The sequence below is a fragment of the Bos indicus genome, chromosome 17, assembly GCF_029378745.1.
Source record: "Bos indicus isolate NIAB-ARS_2022 breed Sahiwal x Tharparkar chromosome 17, NIAB-ARS_B.indTharparkar_mat_pri_1.0, whole genome shotgun sequence".
Lineage (NCBI taxonomy): Eukaryota > Metazoa > Chordata > Mammalia > Artiodactyla > Bovidae > Bos > Bos indicus.
The window spans coordinates 52,743,732-52,759,748 of record NC_091776.1 but is presented as its reverse complement, the minus strand read 5'-3'; the positions used below and the strand labels follow the sequence as shown (position 1 = coordinate 52,759,748).

At 42.3% G+C, this 16,017-nt stretch overlaps 1 protein-coding gene across 5 annotated transcripts in view; it reads left to right on the top strand.

The window, feature by feature from the left end:
• CCDC62 (coiled-coil domain containing 62) overlaps positions 1-15,521 on the top strand; it is a 44,563-nt gene extending 29,042 nt beyond the window's left edge. For 2 of the 5 annotated variants that reach the window (XM_070769472.1, XM_070769473.1), the window contains 3 exons: positions 1,798-1,920; positions 12,448-12,541; positions 13,233-14,444. In XM_070769472.1, the coding sequence (XP_070625573.1) occupies positions 1,798-1,920; positions 12,448-12,501 (177 nt within the window). In that variant the 3' untranslated portion in view covers positions 12,502-12,541; positions 13,233-14,444. Of the gene's footprint in view, positions 1-1,797; positions 1,921-12,447; positions 12,542-13,232; positions 14,445-14,477 lie in introns of those variants that run through there. The other 3 variants (XR_011561151.1, XM_070769471.1, XM_070769474.1) reach the window with 3 other exon arrangements.
• The last annotated feature ends 496 nt before the right edge of the window (positions 15,522-16,017 follow it).

Here is a 16,017-nt window from a genome sequence, read left to right as displayed (position 1 = left end):
ACTGTTGTGGATGAGCCAGTGTCTTTATCATGAACAGGCTTCTGATCGCAGCTGTATCATAAAGAAAATTAGTTCAAGTAAACTTAGTCATTTTGGGGGTTATTTTGGGAAGATATCTGGCCTTGAAAGCATCTGATCTGAGTTCAAATCCCCAGTTTGCTTTGTCTTAGCTCAGTGACCTTAGTACAGTTATTTAACTTCTTTGAGCCTCAATTTCTTCACCTACAAATATATAATTAAAGCATCACAGTTGGGGCTTCCTTCATAGCTCAGATGATAAAGCATCTGCCTCCAATGCAGGAGACCTGGGTTTGATCCCTGAGTTGGGAAGATCCATTGCAGAAGGAAATGGCAAGCCACTCCAGTATCCTTGCCTGGAAAACCTCATGGACACACAAGCCTGGTGGGCTGCAGTCCATGGGGTTGCAAAGAGTCAGACACGACTGAGCCACTAACACACACACACAGCATCACAGTTCCTTGGTTTCAAGGGGATGTCGTAGGGCTTGGCCGCTAATGTGTGTTTTGATGAGTGTTGGTTCTCTTTGTTATGAATTGATGGTCCTAAGTGTTGACTAGAATCAGGAGCATCTGGGCTGTGCATTCACTGATGGCGGGAATGTAAATGGCAGAGCCACTTTGGAAAACACTTGGGTACTTTCTATTAAAATAACTGCTTAAAAAAAAAAGTTAAAAATACACCTACCATATGACCCAGCTATTCTACTCCTGGAGAAATGGAAACATATGTCCACATAAATATTCAAGCAGCTTTATTTTCACTAGTTAAACAAAACTGGGAACAGCCTGAGTATGCTACAGAGGGTGGTTTATCCATACAATGGAGTACTTCTCAGCAATAAAAAGGAATGAACTATTTATACACATACAGCATGGGTGTACCCCAAGATAATTATGCTGAGATAAGAAGCCAGACAGACAAGAGTATGTAATGCATTTATACAAAATTCTAGAAGATGCAAACTAATCTCCTGTGAGAGAAAGCAGATCAGTAGTTGTCTGGGAATGGGAAGGAGGGACTCTGAGAGGCAGGATTTCCCCAGGGACACAGGCATGGCAAATGTGACCTGCATTCATCATGGGAATGGTTTCATGGGTGTGTACATGTGCCAGAACTCACCAGATGTTAATTGTATATAGTTAGTTGTGTGTTTACTATGGAAAACTCACAGGTTGTACATACGTTATATACTGTGAAAAACTTTTAACACAAAGTAGAAAATTAAACAAGAATGAACAAACTAAGGTATATTTCCACATATTTTTGAAAGCTAACAGAGGACTTCCCTGGCAGTCCAGTGGTTAAGACTCTGTGCTCCCAATGCAAAGGACCTAGGTTTGATCCCTGGTCAGGGATCTAACCTACATGCTCTATGGTGTGACCAAAAAATAAAAAATTAAACAATTTAAAAGCTAGCAAGCCTTAAGTGTTAAAGTTGCATTTTGTAAGTGTTTTGACTTGATAATTACACCCTTGACAAGTTGATTTAAGAGAGGTAAACAATGCCTACGATTCTTTTATCACATGGGTGTTACTTAATTAGTTGTAGTAAGTTCTGTTGAAGTCAAATTATCTGGTCAAATAGGTTTTAAGAAAGAACTGAGATTTGGTTCTTTTAGTATTTAGTGTTCTGCTTTGGCATGTAACAAACACCTAAAGTCAAAGAACTAGTCATGAATAGTTGATGTTCGTGTCTGTTAGATTGTTCTTGTAGACATAAACGGTGGAAAGCGTTTCTTGATTTCATCAGTGCTTGAACTGTGTTGTGTTCCCAGGATGATTTTTCTCCCACGAGCAAGCTTCAGCGTTTGCTGGCAGAATCCCGTCAGATGGTCACGGACCTGGAGCTGAGCACCCTGCTTCCCATCAGCTCTGAGAATCTCAGCACCAGCAAAAGTGTACGTGCTTCCTTTTCTTTTGACCCCACCTGTAGTATCTGAACATTTTCCGTCATTGTGTGCGAACGTCACTTTCTGTTAGAATGATGGTGTCTTCGTGTCTGGGGGAAGGGGTTAGCAGCCTGGGTTTAAGGAGGAACAGAATGTTGCCACAGATGTCACCACACCCAGACTTCCTCTTTCCAATTACCTGGGCACATGCACGTACATTCTGGGGGATTTTTAAAAGACATTTTATTATAGAAAATTTCAAGTACAGATGTAGAAAGACTACTTCTAATCCCAGAGTTCCAGTAACCATCAGCTTTCTGCCGCCTTTGTTTCATCTTCCCCCATCGGTCCTGTTTTTTCCTGAAACATTTTAAAGCAAACCCTAGACATAATGTCAGGTTTCTCTGGTGGCTCAGTGGTAAAGAATCCACCTGCCAATGCAGGAGATGCAAGAGACATCTTGCATCTTGCATTCAATCCCTAGGTCAGGAAGATCCCCTGGAGTAGGAAATGGCAAGCCACTCTAGTATTCTTGCCTGGAAAATCCCATGGACAGAGGAGCCTGGCGGGTAGCTACAATCCATGGGGTCACACAGAGTTGAACATGACTTAGCAAAAACAACAGACATCATGTCTTTTCACGCATATGTACTTCATTCTGTAGCTCTAACAGATAAGGACTTTTATTAGACCCAGCCAAATTCACAGTAACTTTTTAATATTGTCTAATGACTACACCACCTTAAGGTCTCCCTGTTTGTCTCAAAAGTGTATTTTTACTATTTGTTCAAATTAATACTCAATCAAGGTCCATATTTTGCACTTCAGTGAATCCCTAAGGTCTCTCTTCATCACTAACAGTTCCTTCTCCTTCCTTTCCTCCCTCTCTCCTTCCTTCCTCCTCTCTTCTTTCTCTTGTGTTTCATTTTTTAAAAAATATTTATTCGTTTGACTGTGCTGGGTCTTTAGTTCCTCAACCAGAGATCGAACCTGGGCCCCCTCCATTGAGTGTAGAGTCTTAGCCACTAGACCGCCAGAGAAGTCCCTTCTGTCTTTGTCTTTTGATGCCACTTATCTGTGGGAGAAGCACTGGGTCATTGTCCCGTAGATTTGCCCAGAGACTGAGATAGGCTGGATGGCTCCATCCTCGCTGTTGCGTCACACATACCTCTCGCCTCCAGATTCCTGTAAGCTAGTATTTCTCTCCAGTGACTTGTTTAGACTTGGGGTCAGTTTGGGTTCTTTTTGTTGCTTTGGCGCCACGCCCTCATGGTGACACCCAGTCTGCTGCCTGGTGCGTCGTATCGGGGGATCCTCCTGTCTGGTTGCCCCACGTTTGGATGTCAGACTTAATGGGGAGATTGTCAGCCTAAGCTTTTTTATTATAGAGTTTCCCTAAAGTTCACTTAATGACTTTCGTGTTTCTTGATTGTTGTGCTTTAGATCTGTTGTTTCATTAGGGATTGCAAAGTAGTCATTTTCTAAATCTATCCTTCTTTGAGGAGTGTGTCACACATTAATTCTAAACGCTTTCTCTGAGCACAGGAACATTGCAGTAGCAGTGATATAAGTTGCTTTGTAGATTTTATAGCCTGACATAAATAGTGAAAAGAACATTGAACTTGAAATCAGGACACTTGAGTCCCAGTTTCCCAGTCTGTAAAATACAAGCTTGAGATGGGTGCTATAAGATTCCAGGTCCATTAGTTGGATGTGCTGTGGACATAGTTCAAGATACTTGAAAGCCATTGAGTTAAACTTTTTTGTATCCCTGACAAAATAAAATTAGAAAGATCTGCAAGACATTGAAATACCATTTGTTAAAAATTTTTTTTAATTTATTTTTGGCCGCACCATGTCTTAGTTGCAGCAGGCAGGATCTTTGCGTAACAGACGGGATCTTTCATTTCAGCGCCCCGGCTTCTCTCCAGTTGTGGCGTAAGAGCTCAGGTGCCCTTCTGTCTGTGGGATTTTAGTTCACCAAAATCCCACAGATTTTTTTTTTTAACTTTTTTACTTTGTATTGGGGTATAGCTGATTAACAATGTTGTGATAATTTGAGGTGAACAGGGAAGGGACTCAGTCATACATATACATGTATCCATTTCCCCCCAAAACTCCCCTCCCATTCAGGCTATGGAAGACGGATTCTTACCACTGGACCACTAGGGAAATCCCTGAAATACCTCTTTTTTTTTCATCATTTATTTATTTATTTACGGCTGCGCTGGGTCTTCATCGCTGCACCTGGGGCTTTCTCCAGTTTTGGTGAGCGGGGGCTACTCTGGCTACAGTGCGTGGGCTCCACGTCGCAGTGGTTGCTCTTGTTGCAGAGCACGAGCCCTATGCACAGGCTAAGTAGCTGCGGTGCACAGGCTGGGTTGCTCTGCAGCATGTGGGATCTTCCTGGACCAGGGATTGAACCTGCGTCTCCTGCATTGGTAGGCAGATTCTTAACCACTGAGCCACCAGGAAAGCCCTTAATGCCTACATGCAGGCGTGCATGTGTGCGAAGTTGCTTCAGTCGTGTCCAACTCTTTGTGACCCACTGGACTACAGCCCACTAGGCTCCTCTGCCCATGAGATTCTTCAGATAAGAATGTTGGAGGGTTGCCAGTCCCTTCTTTAGGGGATCTTCCCAACCCTGGGATCAAACCCACATCTCTTATGTCTCCTGCATTGGTAGGTGAGTTCTTGACCACTAGTGTCACCTGGGAAACACTAGACTCAGTGGTAAAGAATCTGCCTGCCAAGCAAGAGACGTGGGTTCAATCCCTGGGTTGGGAAGATCCCCTGGAGGAGGAAATGGCAAGCCACTCTAGCATCCCTGCCTGGGAAATCCCGTGGACAGAGGATCCTGGCGGGCTACAGTCCATGGGGTCAAAAAAGAATTGGAACCAACTTAGCTACTGAACAACCACCACCAACATCCCTCTCAAGATATAGAACATCTCCATCACCCCAGAAAGTTCCCTCATGGTCTTTGGAGTGAATCTTTCCCTACCTCCACCCTAGGCAACTACTGATTTGACTTTTATCATTAGAGAATAGTTTTGCCTGTTCTAGAACTTCATATAAATGCACTGATACAGGTTTTACTGTTATTTTATGACCAACCTAGACAGCATATTCGGAGAAGGCAATGGCAACCCACTCCAGTACTCTTGCCTAGAAAATCCCATGGACAGAGGAACCTGGTGGGCTGCAGTCCACGGGGTCGCTAGGAGTCAGACATGACTGAGCGACGTCACTTTCACTTTTCACTTCCATGCATTGGAGAAGGAAATGGCAACCCACTCCAGTGTTCTTGCCTGGAGAATCCCAGGGACGGGGGAGCCTGGTGGGCTGACGTCTCTGGGGTCACACAGAGACGACTGAAGTGACTTAGCAGCAGCAGCAGACAGCATATTAAAAAACAGAGACATTACTTTGCCAACAAAGGTCCATCTAGTCAAAGCTATGATTTTTCCAGGAGTCATGTATGGATGTAAGAGCTGAACTATAAAGAAAGCTGAGTGCTGAAGAATTGATGCTTTTAAACTGTGGTGTTACGGAGAAGACTCTTGAGAGTCCCTTAGACTGCAAGAACATCCAACCAGTCCATCCTAAAGGAAAGCAGTCCTAAATATTCATTGCAAGGACTGATGCTGAAGCTGAAACTCCAATACTTTGGCCACCTGATGCAAAGAACTGACTCATTGGAAAAGACCCTGATGCTGGGAAAGATTGAAAGCAGGAGGAGGAGGGGACAACAGAGGATGAGATGGCTGGATGGCATCACCGACTCGATGGACATGAGTTTGAGTAAACTCCGGGAGTTAGTGATGGACAGGGAGGCCTGGCGTGCTGCAGTCCATGCGGTCACAAAGAGTCGGACACGACTAAGCGACCAAAGTAACTGACTGACTTAGAGGTTGTACTCCTTATCTAGCCTCTTTCAGTAGAATTATTTTGAGATTCATACGTTGAATTCATTCATTCATTCATATGTTGCTGTTTATCAGTATTTCACTCTTTTTTATTGCTGATTAGCATTCCATTGTATGAAAAGACCACAGTTTGTTTATTTGCCTGTTGATGGGCTATTTGGGTTGTTTCCAGTTTTGGACTATCAGAAGTAAAGCTGTGAACATTTCACACACACAAGCCTTTTTTTTAAATTGACATATATCTTCATTTTTCTAAGGGTAAATACCTAGAATTGCTAGTTATAGCATTTAAATTTTTAATAAACTGCCAAGTCATTTTTCAGAGTGGTTGGTACCATTTTATGTCCCTCCCAGCCCTGTATGAAAGACCTAGGTTCTCCACAGCCTCACACAACCGTGGTTTTTTTTTTAATTATTAATTTTTGGCTGCACTGGGTCTTCGTTGCTGCTCACGGGCTTTCTCTAGTTGTGGTGAGTGGGGGGCTACTCTCTGTTTGTGGGGTGCCGGCTTCTCATTGTGGTGGCTTCTCTTGCTGCAGAGCAGAGGCTCTCGTGTACTGGCTCAGTAGTCGAGGCTCAGTAGTAGTTACTCCGTGGCATATGGAGTCCTCCTGGACCCAGCAATCAAGTCATCGTCCCCTGCTTTGGAAGGCAGAGTGTTAACCACTGGACCACCAGGGAAGTCCCTGACCTCAGTGTTGTCAGTCCATTTGATTTTAGCCATTCTAGTATATTTGACATAGCATCTCACTGCCATTGACTAATTTGCATTTTCCTGATAACCTAACGACAAGCATCTTCATGCACTCCTTGGCCCTTCAGGTGTCTTCCCCTTCTCCTATGTACTCTGTTTTCCCGGCATCTCTAGAATCAGTGAATCCGTTCAGTTCAGTTCCGTAGCTCAGTTATGTCCGACTCTTTGTGACTCCATGAACCACATAATGCCAGGCCTCCCTGTCCGTCACCAACTCCTGGAGTCCACCCAAACTCATGTCCATCAAGTTGGTGATGCCATCCAACCATCTAATCCTCTGTCGTCCCCTTCTCCTCCTGCCCTCAATCTTTCCAAGCATCAGGGTATTATCTAATGAGTCAGCTCTTTGCATGAGGTGGCCAAAGTATTGGAGTTTCAACTTCAACATCAGCCATTCCAATAAACACCCAGGACTGATCTCCTTTAGGATGGACTGGTTGGATCTCCTTGCAGTCCAAGGGACTCTCAAGAGTCTTCTCCAACACCACAGTTCAAAAGCATCAATTCTTCTGTGCTCAGCTTTCTTTATAGTCCAACTCTCACATCCATACATGACCATTGGAAAAACCATAGCTTTGACTAGATGGACCTTTGTTGGCAAAGTAATGTCTCTGCTTTTTAATATGCTATCTAGGTTGGTCATAACTTTCCTTCCAAGGAGTAAGCTTCTTTTAATTTCATGGCTGCAGTCACCATCTGCAGTGATTTTGGAGCTCCCCAAAATAAAGTCAGCCACTGTTTCCACTGTTTCCCCATCTATTTGCCATGAAGTGATGGGACCGGATGCCATGATCTTAGTTTCTGAATGTTGAGCTTTAAGCCAACTTTTTCGCTCTCCTCTTTCACTTTCATCAAGAGGCTCTTTAGTTCTTCTTCACTTTCTGCAATAAGGGTGGTGTCATCTGCATATCCGAGGTTATTGATATTTCTCCCGGCGATCTTGATTCCAGCTTGTGCTTCCTCCAGCCCAGCGTTTCTCATGATGTACTCTGCATAGAAGTTAAATAAGCAGGGTGACAATATATATCTCCTTAATGTATTCCTTTTCCTATTTGGAACTAGTCTGTTGTTCCATGTCCAGTTCTAACTGTTGCTTCCTGACCTGCATACAAATTTCAGGAGGCAGGTCAGGTGATCTGGTATTTCCATCTCTTGAAGAATTTCCCACAGTTTATTGTGATCCACACAGTCAAAGGCTTTGGCATAGTCAATAAAGCAGAAATAGATGTTTTTCTGGAACTCTCTTCCTTTTTCGATGATCCAGCGGATGTTGGCAATTTGATCTCTGGTTCCTCTGCCTTTTCTAAAACCAGCTTGAACATCAGGAAGTTCACGATTCATGTATTGCTGAAGCCTGGCTTGGAGAATTTTAAGTATTACTTTACTAGCATGTGAGATGAGTGCAATTGTAAGGTAGTTTGAGCATTCTTTCGCATTGGCTTTCTTAGGTATTGGAATGAAAACTGACCTTTTCCAGTCCTGTGGCCACTGCTGAGTTTTCCAAATTTGCTGGCATATTGAGTGCAGCACTTTCACAGCATCATCTTTCAGGATTTGAAATAGCTCCACTGGAATTCCATCACCTCCACTAGAATCAGTGAATAATACATTGGAAAGTATATGACATCTGAAGGCAGTATTTTTGCCAACTTAATGATTATCTGATTCTAGCTGTGGGATGTTAAGCAAGAGATTTAATCACTTTCCCTCTCCTGTGAAAGGAATGTTGCAATGAGATCTCTCTTCTGGATCTTTCCAGCTCAAAAATTCTTTTAAACCAAGTTTTCAGTAACCTTTTCACTAACCTGAAGTGTCTTTAAGTCCTTTGCCCATTTTAAATATGAGTTGTTGGTATTTCCTAGGAGGATTTTTTTCTTGACAAAATCTTTGCAGCATCAGTGAAGTTGTTTATTTACATTGGGGTAGAACATTTTTGCGTATTGGTAAGAGTTTTTAAAGTTTTTAACAGCGTTTATTGAGGTATAGTTCACCTATCCATAACCTTCCCCCTTGTAGAAGTGTACAGTTCAGTGGTTTAGTATATTTACAAAGTTGTGCAACTGTCAGCATGATCCAGCTTTAGAACCTTTTCATCATTCCAGAAGGACCTTGCACCCACTGGCAGTTACTCCCCATTTTACTTCCCCCTGCTTCGGGCCGATGTTCATCTACTTTCTGTCCTTGCGGGTTTGTTGGGCAGAGATTTTTCATCAGAGTTTGTTGAATAGAATTCAGAAGATCCATACATTTTGATGGAGGGGTAAAAATTACACATTAGGTTATTTTTGTTAATCTCTAATTGAAATAGAGCATGTCCTTCAATTATGATATAGAAATGAGCCATCTTCGCACCTGCTACTTATGATCTTGTCATTAGTAGAAATAACAAATAATTCTACCACATTGCAGTTATTACTGGTGTCTTGAAATATCATTTACACTAAGTATTGTATCAGAATTACAGACCACTAGGCCTGCTGCTAGACCTTATTATTTAATGCCCTAGTAAAGAAGGCTATATACTATTGTATCACAGTCTTATTTAGTATTTTGATAACCACAGTTATAGCTGCCATAATGCAACATATGGGTTCCTAAAAATCACCACACAGTGCAAAACTGCACAATAAAAACCATACAATTTATGGGGAAAATGGGATTTGGAACGTAGCCTCAAAACCTTTATCAGCGACACATCTTGAAAAGGACATTTAAATGGTAGGACAGCTTTATGCTTGTGTTAAGAAACACACAAATATTGCCATAAATGTGGCACTTGACTCTGAAAAAGCCCTGAAGTTTGCAGGTAGAATTGGGTGTCGGAGAGGCTGCAGTCTGTGACTCCCTGGAAAGTGGCAGAAGGAAGGCGATTGGATGGAAAGTCGTAGCAGCGGGTGTGGATGTGTTTCATGACACCCCCGGGGCGAGAGCTGGTGGGCGTTGGAGAGGTCTGGAAGTAGGGGTGGGTATATTCCTAAATGACCCAGCCCAGTTCACCTAGGGTTTCTTGTGGACAAAAATTAGGCATTAACAAACGCAAACAACTCAAGTCATTCTTAGATATAGCAGATGAATTGGAACAAATATGTGTTTTCAAAACAAGTGTCATAGCAGAACCAGCTATGCTTCAGAATCATCCTTCTGACAGCTCCTACTCACCCTCATGGCCTCGGGTTCTTCTCTTAACCTCCTCTTTGGGGTTTCGTGTTAATTCCTAAGATGTAATCAGGAGCTCTCACTTTTGTCCTCATAGCACTGCTTGAGGGTGGGGGGGGGTGTGTGTCAGAGTGCGTGTCCCAGCACATGACAGCTGGGAACATCCATGGGTCTCTGCTCCCGCTTTAGCACCTTTAGGAGCCTCAATCACTCATGCTGGCCCCCACGCCCTGGTGTAGCACAGGCCATACCTGCTACAGAGTATGCTTGGTAAATACTGTGAATGGAGCTGATAGGAGTTCAGGAAGAATGCAGAAGGGTGACCACAGGTGTAGATGGAAAAAATGCTACAGCTATTCAAGTTTGGTGAAAACTTGGTTTAAGAGAATTTTTTTTTTTTTTGGTTTAAGAGAATTTTTGAGCTAGAAAGATCCAGAAGAGAGATCTCATCACAACCATTCCTTTTACAGGAGAGGGAAAGTGATTAAATCTCTTGCTTAACATCCCAGCTAGAATCAGATAATCATTTAGTTGGCAAAAATACTGCTTTCAGATGTAATATATTTTCCAATGGATTATTCACTGATTCTAGAGATGTTGGGAAAGTAAAATTTAACTAACAGAAATCTACTTGGCAATGCACTTTGCAAATTCTGCCCCTCTGGCGCTTTGAGTGGAGTATTGCTGGTAACAGAAAAAGTAAATAATTTTGTAAAAAATTCTTAATTTTTGCAGCAAGGAAGCAGGATAAATTTTGAGCAGCTTGTCTGCTTCCCCAGGATTTTGCCATCTGTCGCTAAAGACAAAGGTCTTAATTGAAAGCCTGTCTCTGAAATAGGCATTCTCACATTGCTGGGGAAGCACAAAGTACTTCTGTCCTTCTGGCAAGGAACCTGTCGATGTTGTCTAAAACTTGCCCTGGCAGCATCACTTTGTGACTCTCTCATTCACATACAGCTGTGTGTATGTAAAATGGTATATGGACAAGTTTTTCACGGCAGCCTTGCTTTATTTTTATATTATTATTTTTAAAATATTTATTTTTACTTATTCATTTATTTGGCTGCACCAGGTCTTAGTTGTGGCATACGAACTCTTAGTTGCAGCTTGTGGGATCTAGATTCCCCGCTGAGGGATCGAACCTAGGCCCCCTGCATTGGGAGCGTGGAGTCTTAGCCACTGGACCACCAGGGAAGTCCCATGGCAGCATTGCTTTATAACAGCCAAAGTTAGGAACTGATCTGAGTGTCCAGCAAGAAGAATCTGAGTGAATAGCTGTGGCCTGTCCACCAACGGAATATTACCCTGAGACAGAACAGGAAGGTCGTAGGTGCGGAGATGTTTCCAGGATGTTCAGTTCAGTCGCTCAGTCGTGTCTGACTCTTTGCGACCCTGTGGACTGTAGCACACCAGACTTCCCTGTCCATCACCAACTCTGAGAGCTTGCTCAAACTCATGTCCATTGAGTTGGTGATGCCATCTAACCGTCTCATCCTCTGTCATCCCCTTCTCCTCGGCTCTCAATCTTGCCCAGCATCAGGGTCTTTTTCAGCATGTACTAGTGAGTGAGAGGAGACAGGATCCTGAAAGCTTCATGTGGTATTCTACACATGAGGTGGGAACAGGAATCTGTCTATGTATATATGTTCAAACCATGCTCTTTAAAAAACATTAATTTAAAAATAGAGGAAAAACAGGAATGAGTGAGACAGCACAGCTGCCGCACCATCAGCAGCAGGCCTCCTGCGGGGTGGGGTGGGTTTCAGTTTCAGCCTGAAACTGAAGTTGGAGTTTTGACCTGAACACAGGACTCAGTCTCCTCATCAGTGGTTGGCAGCTGTTGGGATTATCTGTCAAGGTTCTTAACTTTTTCTGTGGCAGGCTGGTAAAGCCTATGGATCCCTTTTAGAATCATCTTTTAAATTTTATTTTAGTATCATTAAAAAAAATTTACTTATTTATTTTTGGCTGTGCCATGAGGCATGGAAGTGTGGAGTCTTAACCACTGGACCACCAGCGAAGTCCCCCCTAGAAAAATGAAGTAAAATACATCATATTGTAAAATACATAGGAAGGCTATCCCAGTAGAGAGGAAAGCAGCGTGATTAAGAGCCCAGGGGCCTGGAAGCACCGAGAAGAATCCCAGCGTGGCTCAAAGGCTGGCCCCGTGGGAAGATGAGGCGGCTGAGCAAGCTCAGGTTCGCCACTGGAGTCTACCAGTGTCTTTCCAAGTATCCTCCTCCTCCTCTTTCCTTCTTCTTTTTTAATATCTCCCCAAAACCTAACCATGTTACGCCCTCAGTAGGCACCGTGCTGAATTAAAGCGTTGCTCAGAGTTGTGGAGTCTTCTTGATGACCCTTGTCCTCACTGCAGGCTCACCGCAGAGTCTATATTAAGGCTGACAGAGAGCCAGTTATATTTGGGCGTTAGCTGACTCCCAGGGTTTAACCATAACACGCATACGGTAAAGCAAATAGAACATTCCAACTGCAGGCTTAGAGACAGAGGGGCCCCACACATGAGCAGGAAATCAGTCCATCTTTGCTGGCTGGCTGGCTGATGGTTGTATGAAATTGCTTCATTGTATTTCATTAATTCCCTAAGGTCTTTTAAAGGCATTTCTGCTGTATTTGTGTATTGTCCTCCTAAGTATTTTCTTGTTCCATCCTGGGTACTCATTGGGAGTTGTTTTGTAGAATATGGAAGTCTCAGAAGAGTCAGCTGAAAAAAATACCCCTCTCGGTAACTGAAGAAAACAAAAGTTAACTTCAGTGTTCATCGTGATCATGGGTAAGTCACCTTTCCTTATCTCACCTTATATTTATATTTAATAAGTAACTTGGGAACATTGATAATCTAGAAGCACAGCAATGAGTTTGACCTCTAGTCCTTTCTCTCTTGCCTGACCTATTTATACACACCTTCTAAATTTAATCAGAGTCAAATGTCAGTTACTTATAAGAGAAATGCAGATTCAAAAGTTCTTGTTCTCAGTACCTAGAATTTTAAGCCTAAAGAAGTGAATGCATATAGCTTTCAAACTCCCATGTCAGCATTTCATCCGAATGTCTGTCTGAAAAGAAGTCTTTCCATGGGGTTTCAAGTATTCTAAAAAAGGCTTATTGACCCAGGAAGCACTTTCTTGATTTGTGTTTCCTTCTATCGAACCTTCATTTCCTATGCCAAGTTTCTTTAGAAGCCAGTTTGATAAGTTAAAATATAAAATCATCTCAGTTGTTTTCCACTTAAGCATAAGAACATTTTTTACAATTGTGAACGCACCAAGCGTAAGCAGCCCTCTCTCCCTGTCTTTTTTCTCTTTCCTGAGAAGTCTTCATGTTTATAATAGTTTGCATGACCTTATGTTGTTGAGAATCAAGACTGTATAGTTCATTTTTTTTTTTTTAGAAGCTGGGAGCTTATCGCACACCATCCAGTGCTCATTGATTTTGATTTGATTAACTCTGTTTCCTTCCCACAGAAGCTGATTTCTCATCCATGTGGAAGGCAGGAAGCAGACATTCATACCTAATACTTAGCCTTGAAAACAAAAAGCGGATGGTAATCCTTTGTAAGCAGCATCTAATACCAAAGGGGAGCTGAAACCGAAAGTTAATTTTTAAACATCTGTATCTTGTTTGTCTTCAGGTTAGCCATTTTCATGTGGAAGAAATATTTTTCATGTGTAAGAAATGAGACCTAATTGTATATTATATGTAATATGCCAACTTGGAATTTATGCTGACAGAGAAAAAGCCTTCTCTATAAAGACGCTGACTCTGGTTAAATACTCCAGAAGCTCTTTAAAAGTGTGAACATCAAATGGAGAATCCATGCATAAAAAATGCTGTTTTAGCCATCTGATTTTTTTAAACCTGTGCATACATTTACATTATAGCCAGTAGCTTATCAGTGTCAGCTCCAAATATATGAGAAATAGTGTTCCCTTGTGGTTTTAGCCCTGAACTTGGCTGTGTAAATAGCCATAAAGTGATATGATATAAAACCTTTTTAACTGCAAACTATCTCTTGGGCTACTGACAGTCGAGGTCCTTCAGTCCCAAAAGCCGAGCAGAGCTCCCTCTTGTCTGGATCAGTAGTAGTCCCATCAGCTTATACAAACCAAAGCTCGCTGGAAGATCAAGTTTTATATGCATTTTTTTTTAATCCTTGAAGACTGAAACTTCTGTTTTAACCTGTAAAGTAATTTAATTTTTTAAAGAATATAATGATCAGCTTCAGTCAATAAAAAATATTTTTAATAATAAAAATAGTTTTTTGGGGTTTCTTTTTCTGACACAGGAGCGAAATAAGGACGGTTACTCTCTTCAAACCAAACCTGGCAAGTTAATTTCCTGAGGAATGGGAATGCAGTTTTTTTAAGCATTGCTGATATCAAAGTTCTATTGTGCTGTATCAATGCCCCTTTGTTAAAAGGTTTCAGTGCTACTTCAGAGATGATTTTCATGAGAGTGGAGGAGCCACCCCATTTAGCCTTTTTAATGAGGGTGCTGAAAAGAGAAATTGGGTGAAGTTTGGCTATGCTCTTTATAAACACTTGCTTTCTCCCCCAGGCTAGGCTGGTTTATACAGGGCAAAACTGAGAAAGGTCCTGTGTATAGTCGATTGTGAACCATTGCCTCCAAGTTAGAAACCCAAAATGTCCCTGGAGAGGCCGACTTTCTGAGAAACAAAATATTAAATTTTCTCCTTCTCTTCATGATAGGTTCACGGCTGCACGTCAACTTACCTAGTGAAAAGAGAGAACACTGATGAGATGCTAAGAACACTTTCAGGGACCTGAAGGATTTGAAAAAAGTCCAGTTGTTTTGTAACTAAATGTCTTTTAGCTCATAGAGTTATAGTATCTACCCATGCCTATTCTTACCCATCCATATTATTGTGTATTACAGTACATGCATTTCAAAAATGGAAACCTTAGTATTATCAATTTCTCTCTCTCAACCCTAGTTATTTAAGTCCATAAGCAATTTCTGTGAAAGAGAGGCAGCCTTTGGTTACAAGATAAAACTAGATTTCAGCCTTTATATTTTGTCATCAACATTTTTCATCTTGAAAGGGGAATTCCCTGGCAGTCCAGTGGGTAGGACTCTCTGTTTTCACGGCCAAGGGTGAGGGTTTGGTTCCTGGTTGGGGAAGTGGTTTTTCCGGTAGTCATGTATGGATGTGAGAGTTGGACTATAAAAAAAAGCTCAGTGCCGAAGAATTGAAGATTTTGAACTGTGGTGTTGGAGAAGACTCTTGAGAGTCCTTTGGACTGCAAGGAGATCCAACCAGTCAATCCTAAATGAAATCAGTTCTGAATATTCATTGGCAGGACTGATGCTGAAGCTGAAACTCCAATACTTTGGCCACGTGATGTGAAGAACTGACTCATTTGAAAAGACCCTGATGCTGGGAAAGATGGAAGGCAGGAGGAAAAGGGGACGACAGAGGATGAGATGGTTGGATGGTATCACTGACTCGATGGACTTGAGTTTGAGCAAGCTCCGGGAGTTGGTGATGGACAGGGAAGCCTGGCGTGCTGCAGTCCATGGGGTCACAAAGAGTCGGACACGACTGAGCGACTGAACTGAACTGGGGAAGTAGGATCCCATAGGCCATTCAGTGGCCAAAAAAGGAGGCAACTGAATTGTACTATAATTTGCCTGCCAGAAATTATCTCAGCCTTCAAAAGAGACTGATGGAAGTGTATTTTTAGAGTTTGTGAACAGATCTATTAAATAGAAATAACCCAAAAGAAAGAAATTCTGAATAAAGATAATGCCGAAATTCTGAATATAAGATAATACTTAACAGTTTTACCTTAAAAGTGCTGATAGAATGCAAAGGATTGAGGGTCACTATGGGGTAAGCTTGGTTTATTTCAGGAAACGTGGCTGAGGTTTAGAACCTTGTGTGTGTGTGAATCGCTCAGTCGTGTCTGACTCCTTGTGATAATATGGACTGTAGCCCACCAGGCCCCTCTGTCCATGGGATTTCCCAGGCAAGAATACTGGAGTGGGTGGCCATTTCATCCTCCAGGGCATCTTCCCCACCCAGAGATTGAACCTGGTGCTTCTGCATTCACAGGCAGGTTCTTTGCCATCTAAGCCACAGGGAAGCCCCAGAACTTTGTGTATACCATTGATCCTGGATTGATCTGGAGTTGTTCTTGGTGACCTTGACCTGAGATTTTCCTTCTCTGGTTAGATACCAGTAGCTACAGTGGCTGTTTCAAAGCCATGCATCTTTGTTTCTCTTGA